General features: G+C 62.7%; 2 protein-coding genes across 4 annotated transcripts; both read right to left on the minus strand.

The window, feature by feature from the left end:
• Nucleotides 1-463: 463 nt before the first annotated feature.
• Nucleotides 464-2,792, minus strand: SLC30A2 (solute carrier family 30 member 2). The gene is made up of 8 exons (XM_071767578.1): nucleotides 2,644-2,792; nucleotides 2,298-2,485; nucleotides 1,937-2,083; nucleotides 1,527-1,680; nucleotides 1,287-1,443; nucleotides 1,015-1,120; nucleotides 771-905; nucleotides 464-673 (listed from the first exon to the last, which is right to left on the minus strand). The coding sequence occupies exons 1-8, from the start codon at nucleotides 2,691-2,693 to the stop codon at nucleotides 528-530; spliced, it is 1,083 nt and encodes a 360-aa protein (XP_071623679.1). The 5' UTR covers nucleotides 2,694-2,792; the 3' UTR covers nucleotides 464-527.
• Nucleotides 2,793-3,736: 944 nt separating this feature from the next.
• On the minus strand, nucleotides 3,737-7,424 carry TRIM63 (tripartite motif containing 63). Of its 3 annotated transcripts, none has more exons than XM_071767786.1 (9): nucleotides 7,219-7,424; nucleotides 6,948-7,114; nucleotides 5,581-5,746; nucleotides 5,175-5,270; nucleotides 4,801-5,034; nucleotides 4,629-4,651; nucleotides 4,332-4,456; nucleotides 4,132-4,227; nucleotides 3,737-4,023 (listed from the first exon to the last, which is right to left on the minus strand). In XM_071767786.1, exons 1-9 carry the CDS (start codon nucleotides 7,375-7,377, stop codon nucleotides 4,013-4,015), a joined length of 1,077 nt encoding a protein of 358 aa, XP_071623887.1. In that variant the 5' UTR covers nucleotides 7,378-7,424; the 3' UTR covers nucleotides 3,737-4,012. The 3 variants fall into 3 exon arrangements, with proteins under 3 accessions (XP_071623887.1, XP_071623888.1, XP_071623886.1); XM_071767787.1 differs by having other exon boundaries at nucleotides 5,581-5,749; nucleotides 6,948-7,093; nucleotides 7,219-7,423; XM_071767785.1 differs by having other exon boundaries at nucleotides 5,581-5,749; nucleotides 7,219-7,423.
• Between the last annotated feature and the right edge of the window lie 2,751 nt (nucleotides 7,425-10,175).

Consider the following 10,175-nt stretch of genomic DNA (forward strand, 5'->3'; position numbering starts at 1 on the left):
CTGTGGGATGGGGGTATGTAAGGACCACCAGGAGTTTGTGCCATCAACAGCCACCCAGGCACCCTGGGAACACCCCGTGCAGCACCCGGCTGCACACCCAGCCCCCCCCCAGCACCCAGCCCCGCGGGGAGGGCGAGTCCTTTGGCTTCCTAAGGGCAAACAGAGGAGTGATAAGAGGTGAGAGCAGGGCCAGCGTGTTCTCCCTCCTGCCCCAGCTGTGATGGGTCCTCCTGCAGCTCCCCAGCACCCCATTGCCTCACAGGGCTCCCCAAAGTAGAAAAAAGGGCTATTTCAGCTGCTTCCCCCCCCCTGCCTGAATAGAAAGGGTGAAAATGAAGGTTGGTGCCCTCCAACAGCTGCTTCCTCTGGCTGCCATGGCTGTGGCTCCATCCTTGCTGCCTTCAGAGACACCAGAGGTGACACCCTGATGCTGCCAGACCCAAACTCCCCCCGCACACAACCAGCCCTTTCCTCCCCTTTATTTTCCATCTATGAAAAATCCCCCCATCCCGGGGATGGAGGGAAGCTCAGTCTTGGGGGGGTTGGCACTCCCGGCAGTCCCGCATCTCCTCGGAGTAGCTCTCCACCTGGATGGTGGTGGTGTGGAAGTGGAAGGTGCCCTGCAGCCGGGTGCTGGCCTCCTCCAGCACCTCCTGGGCACTGGCACCCGCGTCTGCCAGGAGCAAAAGGGGGGGGGGAGGGTGTCAGGGTGGGGAGAGAGGGGTGAACCCTAAATCCCCACCCCCAAAACTGGGTGTCTCAGCACTCACTGATGGCGATGTGCACCGAGAGCAGTGGCTGTGCTGCTGTCAGTGCCCAGATGTGGAGGCTGTGGACGGCCTCCACTCCCCCCACCCCCAGCAGCGTCTCCCGCACGGCGTTGAAGTCCATTCCTTTTGGGGTGCCTGGGTGGGAGGGAGGGAGAGCTGCGGGTGCTGAAAGGACAAGGTGGGGGGCCCACCGCACCCATGGGTGGCCCCGAGGCCTGGGGATCCCCCCTTGGTGGGTCCCTACCCTCCATGAGGACCAGGAGGACATCACGGAGGATGGTCAGCGTCGTCCCCAGCACCAGGGCAGAGAAGAGGAAGGTGCAGATGGGATCCACGTACTTGTACTCGGGCTGGAGAGGGTGGGAGAGGGTGAGGCCCCTCTGATGCTGCCACCTCACCCCAAATCCCCATCAGCACCACTGCTGAGGGGACACGGTCCTCTCCGTCTCACTCCTGTGCCCGCTGAAGCCACTGTCCCCATCCCCAGCACCCTCTTTGCCCCCGTGCCCGCCTGACCTTAAAGAAGATGATGTAGGCAGCAATGAGGACACCGAGGCTCTGCAGCAGGTCCCCCACGACGTGGATGAAGGCAGCACGGACGCTGGCACTGGGCTGCTCCCCAGCTGCCCCATGGCTGTGCCCGTGCCCTGTCTGGTGCAGAGCCACCCCCATCCTGCGGGCAGGGCAGGGGTGACATCCCTGCGGGGACACGGGGCAGGTTGTGGGGGACGCCTGGGGAGGGTAAGGGGTGCGTACACGATGTTGACAGCCACGGCACAGGCAGAGGTGATGAGCATGGCACTGCCCTCGATGTCATAGTCACCTGAGAGCAGGCGTTGGGCAGCCAGGTAGACCAGGACCCCTGTCACCACCCAGATGGAGAGCACGGAGAGCAGAGCCCCCAGGATCTCTGCGGAGAGGAGGACCCCAGCCCCACATGCTGCTTTGCCAAGCCCAAGCACCCTCCTGCCCCACCCAGGGCTGGGGTGGGCACCCAGGAGCCATCCCCAGGGTTGTTCCTTGCATGGGGACAGCAGTGCTTGTTCCCTGCCCTGTCCTATACCCAGGTGCCAGGGCTCCCTGTGCCTCCCGGGGCTCCCCAAGGCACCTGGTCCCCATGGGGAGGGGACCCAGGGCACTCTGAGGGGGCGGTGACACCTCGTTACCTGCCCGGTGCCAGCCAAAGTTCATGGTTTTGGTGGGAGGACGTGAGGAGACCCAGAGAGCAAAGAGACTGATCAGGATGCTGGCAAAGTCTGTCAGGAGGTGGGCTGCATCCGTCAGGATGGCCAAGCTGTGTGCCAGGTACCCCCCTGCGGGGAGGGGACAGTCAGGGTGGCACCGGGGGGGGTGATGGTGTCCCACAGCCTGAGGTGGGCATGAGGTGGGCACAGTGGGTGCTTTGACCCACCAAGAAACCACAGGGAGCCCTGCCTGCACCCTGCCTGCACCCACGGGGGAATCAGGACACGAGGGTCTGCAGGCAGTGGGCCCCCCCCACTCCGGACCCTGCACCCCCCCACTCACCCACGGCTTCCCCCACCATGAAGACCAGGCAGATGCCAGCAGCCAGGTAGAGCTTCCTGCGGGCCCGCTGCTGCTGGCCGGGGTGGCCGCTGTCCCCACGCGTGTGGCAGTGCTGGCCACGCCGTGTCCCCAGCTCCAGGGCAGGCGCTGAGCTGTGTTCGTCCTTTTGCGCAGCCCCCAGGTAGGACCTGCCGGGGAGAGGGGTCAGGGAGGGGCTTGGGGAGTGGGTTGGAGCCTGAAACACCTCCCTCCCTCCACAGCCAGATGCTTCCAGGGGATCCCAGGTGGGAGCAGCGGGAGCAAGAGGGGACACCGTGTCCCCAACCCCCCCCGGGTCCCTCCCTACCCTCCTGCTCCCGGGCTCAGCAGGTGCCGTTTCTCCTCGCCGGCTGCCATCGTCCTCCTGCGGGGCGAGGATGGGGACAGAGGGGGTGACCCCGCAGCGTGGCCGGTGCTGGTGGCAGCGGTGGCCTTGGCTCGTGTGAAGCGACCGCGGACTCGTGCGCAAAGCCACCAAGGGGGTGGGGGTGGGGGTAGGGGGGGACGGTCAGGCCGGCCGCAAAGCGCCTGCCCCGAGGGGGTGGGGGGGATCACCGGTGGGATCACCACCATCTCCATGGACACCACCCAGGAACCCCTAAAACCACCCCAGGACCTCCCTGCCCCTCTCCAGGGAGCCCTCATCCCCACCCCCCTCTTCCCTCCCCCCCAGTTTAAATCCAGCTGCCATGTGATGGATAAGCCTGAGCCCAGCGCTAAGTGCCCTGGTGCTGACTGCAATCCCGGTACCGCTGCTGGTGCTGCCTCAGTTTCCCTTTTGCAGGAGAAAAGCAGTAACTGGTATATTTTTGCACCTGTGGTATATTTTTGCTTCCATGGTGTTCGTTGTTGTTTGTTTTTTCCCCCCCATTCCTGGTATATTTTTGCACCTGTGGTATATTTTTGCATCCATGGTATATTTGCAGCCCTGGAATATTTTTGCATTCCTGCCACATTTTTTGCATCCGTGGTATATTTTTTTGCAGTCCTGTCAGCTCAGCCAGCAGCAAGCCAGCGGCTCGATGCTGATTCCACCCCCACTTTGGGGGCTGGCCCAGCATCCTCACCCCTCCCTCGCCATGTCCCCAAACCTGGGCAAGCACAAGCCCAGGACATCCCGGGGCCAGGAGATAAATCTTGCTGGGTGCTGACCTGTTACATCCCCAGGCAGGTGGCCAGGCACGGGGTGCCAGTGCTGCTGGAGGTGCTAATGAGGCTGCAAATTAAGTGTTGGACTGGGTGGCATCCCTCTGCCAGGCTGGGTGCTGGCAGGGACACCGATGATGGCACCAACTGGGCAACTCCACCCCCCCCCGCCCTGGGTCCCCCGTGCCCATCGTGAGGCTGGCGAGTTGAGAACGAGAGACAAGGAAACAAAACGAAAACCAAAAGCACCAAACTAACCAACACCACCCAAACCACCGTTTTTTCTTTACAAAATACACAAAAATTCAGATCCGTGACAATTATATACAAAACAAGGAAGATACAAAACGTGCGGAATTGGCCTTTTTGCACCCGTATAGAAAAGTGTCCTGTGCTGGAGCTGGCGGTGGCTCACGAAGCCACCAACCCCCATGGCATGTGTGTCCCCGCCCCCTCCCCGTTGTCCCCAGTCCCGTCGCTGGACATCCTGCGCCCGCGGCGTTCCTCCCGCCCCATCCACGCCGCTGTGGCTACAGGGGAGCTGCCAGGGGGAGAGGATGGGAGGTCAGGGGGGGCCAAGCCCCCGAAGCCCCCCCGTGGGTGCTTGAGGGTCCCAGGAGGGGATGAGCTGGGCCGTGCAGCCCCTTACCCATCACTGTCCTCTCGGGCGCTGCATCCTCCTTCTCCTCCAGCTCCTCCTCCTCCTCCTCCTCCTCCCCATCGAAGAACTCTTCATCTTCCTCGGCTGCGAACAGGTGACCAAACGTCACCACGGGGCCACCAGGGAGAGGTGATGGGTGCCACCGGGTGGGATGGGGCTTCAGGGGAGGGGGTCAGGGGCTGACTTACTGGGGATGAAGTCCAAGGCATGGACAGCCTCGGTGAGGTGGTCCAGGCTCACTGTGAAGGCGTCCATGCTCTCGTAGCCCTGCTCAATCTTCTCCAGCCGGCCACCCTTGGAGGCTTCCACAATCCTGGGCAAGGACAGCACAGCCGTGTCCCCTCCTGCCCCCTGACCAGGCTGGGGAACCACATGGTGCCAGGGCAGGAGGCTGGAGCATCCCCACGCTCACCACCTGGGCACCCTGTGGCCAAATCCTGCCTGGTTTAGGGGAGCACCAAATTTTCCACAATTTGGACACTTACGTTTTAATGAGCTGCTTGGCGTTCTGCAGGGAGCAAGAGGAGAGGTGAGTGGAGCCATGTGGGATGTCCCCAAGAGAGTGGGACACCAGGGGAAGGGCTTTAGGGGTCTTGGAGCCGTGTGGGATGTCCCCAAGAGAGTGGGACACCAGGGGAAGGGCTTTAGGGGTCTCACCATGAGGAAGGCAGCCCCGTCGGGCTCCTCCATGGCTTGAACAGCTGTTTCCACCAGTCGGCTCGACTTCTCCAGCTGCTCCTTGTACTGGTGGATAAGGCCCTGGACGAAGCTGGTTTTGTCACCCTGCTCCTGGGTGATGCGCTGCAGCATCTCTGACTTCTTCTCCTCCAGCAGCTCTGCCAAAGCATCGAAGCGAGCACACAGCTCCCTCTTGGCCGCCTCACTGTTCTCCTGTGGGGACAAGGGATGCCACGTGGGTGTCCCCCTCAGCACCAGCAGCAGCCCAGGGGCTTCCCTACTCCGTTCTCCAGCTCCCTCCTGGCCCGAGTGTCCCCCAGCTTTCCCAGGGCTCCTTTCCCACTTTTCCTCACCTCAGTGCTCCGGCACGAGTCCTCCAGCTGGGAGATGATGGTTTGGATCCGGTCGTTCCCAGCCACCAGCATGGAGATGCAGTTGTTCAGCTCGCTCTGGGCAGGGGTGGATGGACAGAAACAACTTGAAGCCCAGCTGGGACAAGGATGGGGACATCTCCCACCCGTGGGGACAGGCTGGGTATTGCTCAGCCCCAGCCCTGCTCCCCCCATGTCCCCTTCCAGCCACGGCCACTCTAAATATAGGCTGTCTCCTGGGCGAAGTCACCCGGGGGATATTAATACCCCATGAGTGAGTCCCAGTGCTATTTGTGGCTGCCCCAGCTCAGCACATCACCCCAGGGTTCCCAGCCCCGCACCCCGTGCCCTCCCCCTTTGGTGTCTCTGTCCCCCTCCCCCGTGGCACCTTCTGGCCCTGGAAGACACTTTGCAGGGGGGCAACCTCGCAGTCCTTGTGGGCACCAAAGACTTTGCACATGGAGCAGGTGGGGACCTCACAGGTGACACAGTAGATGTTGATCCGCTCGTCCTCGTGCTCCTTGCACATGGGGTGCTCCCCCTTCTTCAGTGGCCTGCTGGAGAGAGAGGTGACATCCCCATCAGGGTGACATCCCCATCGAGGTGACATCCCCATCAGGGTGACATCCCCATCAGGGTGACAGCTCCATCAGGGTGACAGCTCCATCAGGGTGACAGCCCCATCGAGGTGACAGCCCCATCGAGGTGGTGTCCCCATTGCTGGGACATCCCTGCTGCAGCACTGTCCCCACAGTGATGACACCCCCCTTGCAGCATTGTCCCCACCACAGTGACATCCCCTCTGATGCTGCAGAGCCACCCCAAAATCAAGTCCCCAGGAAAGAGTCAGGATCCTGGTGTCACCCCACGCCTACTCCTACAGGACCCACTGTCTTCTTTTCCTCTGTAAACCCCAAAACCAGTAAACCCCCGTTTGAACCAGTGTAGCACTGGGCATGGCAGCAGTCAGCCCTGGTGGCAGGGGGGGTGACACTCCAGGGACACTGCACAAACACCTAATTTTAGCCTCGGGCTGCTGGAATTTATTGTTGTCACCCAACATGTGACCAGCCAAGATACCCCCTGGGGGTCCCAGCCAGGGGCTGCAGCTCAGTCATCCCCTCTGCTGCAAGGAGGGGGACACGGGGACAAGCCAGCCCACTGAAACAAAGACAGGGCTGGCCCCCCAAGTCCCATCCCCCCCCCTGCAGCCACAGACACCTGCCACGTGCCATCGTCCCCGTCCCCATGGCTCTTAGACAATATTTACAGCAGTTCAGGAAATTTGGCAGGGGCCACTGCTCTGCTTTGAGAACCTGTGAGCCCTCCACGTCCCCCTCCTCAGCCACATGCTCTTACGGAGAGGGCCCCCCAAGCTGTCCCTCTGTCCCTTATCAGCCAGCAGTGCCACTGTCATGAGCAGAGCCTGGATTTGTCCCCCACACCTCTTATCTCCCACCAAACGCCCCAGCTGCAGAGCACAGCAGGGAACAGGACCCACTCTGCTGCCACCACCCCCCTGGGGTCCTGCTGTCCCCCTGAGCCACCCAGAGACCCAAACTGCTCTGCATGGCAGGGGAGCTTGGATTTGGGTTGAGGGAGGAAGATTTGGGACCACTGAAAGTCCCCCAGTTTCCCATCCAGCCGCCATCTCCCAGGGTCTCCGTGGTGGTGCTGGGTCTCAGGAGGTCCCCGGGTCCCCAGGGTCCCAGCGGGACAAGCAACGAGCCACAGCCCCCCACACCCCGTGCCCACCTGGAGCACTCCTGCTTGTAGATGTCGATGATGTTCTCCACCAGCAGGTTCCTCTGCAGCCCGTAGACCCCGTGGCGGTCCAGCAGCACCTCGTGGCGGCAGGAGGGGCAGCGGAACCGGCCCCCCGAAACCACACTGCCCCGGTTCTGCCAGTACGGGTTGGAAGCCTGAAAGGAGGAGACGAACGTGGGGGTGGGGGAGATCCCTGAGCATCCCCGCAGCTCCGTGAGCAATCCCCGGGGCCCTCCGGGGTGCTGGGGCCCCTTCTCACCTGGAAGATGTCATTGGCACACTTGCGGCAGAGGTTGTGCTGGCAGGGCAGGATCACCACGGGCTTGCTGAACATCTCCAGGCAGATGGGGCAGATCAGCTGCTTCTCCAGGCTCTCCATGGGGCTGCCATCCCGCAGGATTCCGGCTTGGAAATCCATCAGCACCGCGGCACTTCCCTGGTTCCCTCTCGGCTGCCGGCGGCTTCTCCTCCCCCTATTTATAAGTCACTTCGTGGTCACGAGGAGCCAAATCCTGCCAGAGGGTCGAGTGTCCCCAGAAGCAGCACCTGTCACTCGGGTTTGAGCCATCAGGATGGCACTGTAAACAAGCTGGGAACAGGGACAGGCTGTCCGGGAGGTCCTGCCCTCCCGTGCCGGGGGCCGGCACACCGAAACTGGAGCTGGGGGGGGGGGGAAAGCAGAGCCAGGCTTTACCCCTCGACACAAGTGGCCACCGGCCCTGGAGGGTGGAGTGGTCACATCCTGGGGCCGCCCCTCCCCCCCCAGTGGCACAGGGTAGGGGGGGAAAAACCATCCCCAGCATCACTGAGACAGGGTGGGGGCAGGAATGGGGCCGGGGAGGGGGGGGAGTTGGTAAGGAGCATCTGCCTTTGCACCTCCAAAATGTGGGTGCTACACCCCCACACACACAGTGGGTGCAGTGCTGGGGTGCCACCACACACCTCACGCTGTGGGTCCACTTAGAGGGGACAGGGAGCCCCGGGGAGATGCAGCCCCCCCTGCCCCATCACATAGATTCATAGGATCATAGAATCCTAGAACTGGCTGGGTTGGAAGGGACCTCAGAGCTCATCAAGTCCAACCCTTGCTCCACTCCCCCCGTGGTTCCCAGCCCATGGCACTGAGTGCCACATCCAGGCTCTTTGGAAATATCTCCAGGGATGGAGAATCCACCCCTTCCCTGGGCAGCCCATTCCAGTGTCTGAGCACCCTCTCCAGAAAGAAATTCTTTCTAATGTCCAACCTAACCCTCCCCTGGCACAACCTGAGACCTCTTGTGCCCTCTTGTCTTGCTGAGAGTTGCCTGGGAAAAGAGCCCAACCCCCCCCTGGCTCCAACCTCCTTTCAGGGAGTTGGAGAGAGTGATGAGGTCTCCCCTGAGCCTCCTCTTCTCCAGCCTCAACACCCCCAGCTCCCTCAGCCCTTCCTCACAGGACTTGTGCTGGATCCCTTCCCAGCCTCCTTGCTCTTCTCTGGACCTGCTCCAGCACCTCAATCTCCTTCCTGAGCTGAGGGGCCCAGAACTGGACACAGGACTCAAGCTGTGGCCTCCCCAGGGCTGAGCACAGGGGCAGAATCCCTTCCCTGGACCTGCTGGCCACGCTGTTCCTGAGCCAGCCCAGGATGCCATTGGCCTTCTTGGCCACCTGGGCACACTGCTGGCTCCTCTTCAGCTTCCTGGCAATCCAGACTCCCATGCACCCACCCAAAAGGAGGGTTTGGGGGGGCTCCTCTGCACCCCCAGGTGCAGGGGCTGCTCCCTGTGCTGCCCTTGCAGAGCCACAACCCACACACAACCTCTGCTTGGTTGCAAAATCTGACCCAGAAACTTCTTCGGGGGGGCGGGGGGTGGGGTTGGGGGAGAAGTGGGTGGGCACAGCCCTGGCACAGGGTGCCCAGCTGGCAGGGTGATAAACAGGGTGTCATGTCAAGTGACACTGCCTGTCCACATCGGCCACCACAGGAGGAGAGAGGGCTAATTATAGCCCATGGGTCATGCTGGGGTGGGGTGGGGGGGGAACGGGGTGGGATGGTGGGTGCTGCGGGCAGGAGGGGATGGGTGCTGGGGTGCAGGGTGAATGAGTAGAGGGGTGCAGGAGTGCAGGGGGCTGTGGGTGCACAGGTAGCCAGGGTGCGTGGGTGCACAGGTGAACAGTTGCAGGGGTGCAGAGATAAATGGGTGCACAATTGCACGGGCACGTGGGTCTAGGGGTGCACAGAGCCAGGGGTATGTGGGTGCAGGGGTACAGGGGTGCAGGGGTGCACAATTCCCATTTTTGCTGCGAGTACAGGGGTGCATTGGGACGTGGGTGCAGGGGTACAGGGGGACATGGGTGCACAATTCCCATTTTTTGCTGCAGTTTCCCCATCCCCCCCCCCCTCCCAGGGCAGGGCAGGGCAGCCCCACAGCTGTTTTGGGTGCTCCTTCCGGGCAGGCTCACGTGTCAACCAAGTGACTGTGCTGGGACTGGCCAGGCACATCTTGCAAAACTGTCCCTGTTCTGGCACTTGGGGCTCTTCCAGGCAGCAGCAGCTGGCATGGGTGCAGGGCTGGGTGGGTGCAGGGCTGGATGGGTGCAGGGCTGGGTGGGTGCAGGGCTGGATGGGTGCAGGGCTGGATGGGTGCAGGGCTGGGTGGGTGCAGGGCTGGGTGGGTGCAGAGCTGGATGGGTGCAGGGCTGGATGGTGCAGGGTTGGATGGGTGCAGGGATGGATGGGTGCAGAGCTGGATGGGTGCAGGGCTGGATGGGTGCAGGGCTGGGTGGGTGCAGAGCTGGGTGGGTGCAGGGCTGGATGGTGCAGGGTTGGATGGGTGCAGGGATGGATGGGTGCAGAGCTGGATGGGTGCAGGGCTGGGTGGGTGCAGGGCTGGATGGGTGCAGAGCTGGATGGGTGCAAGGCTGGGGTGGGTGCAGGGCTGGATGGGTGCAGGGCTGGATGGGTGCAGAGCTGGGTGGGTGCAAGGCTGGGGTGGGTGCAGGGCTGGGTGGGTGCAGGGCTGGATGGGTGCAGAGCTGGGTGGGTGCAGGGCTGGATGGGTGCAGGGCTGGGTGGGTGCAGAGCTGGGTGGGTGCAGGGCTGGATGGGTGCAGGGCTGGGTGGGTGCAGGGCTGGATGGGTGCAGGGCTGGGTGGGTGCAGAGCTGGGTGGGTGCAGGGCTGGATGGGTGCAAGGCTGGGTGGGTGCAAGGCTGGATGGGTGCAGGGCTGGGTGGG

The sequence above is a fragment of the Heliangelus exortis genome, chromosome 24 (genome assembly GCF_036169615.1).
Source record: "Heliangelus exortis chromosome 24, bHelExo1.hap1, whole genome shotgun sequence".
Classification (NCBI taxonomy): domain Eukaryota; kingdom Metazoa; phylum Chordata; class Aves; order Apodiformes; family Trochilidae; genus Heliangelus; species Heliangelus exortis.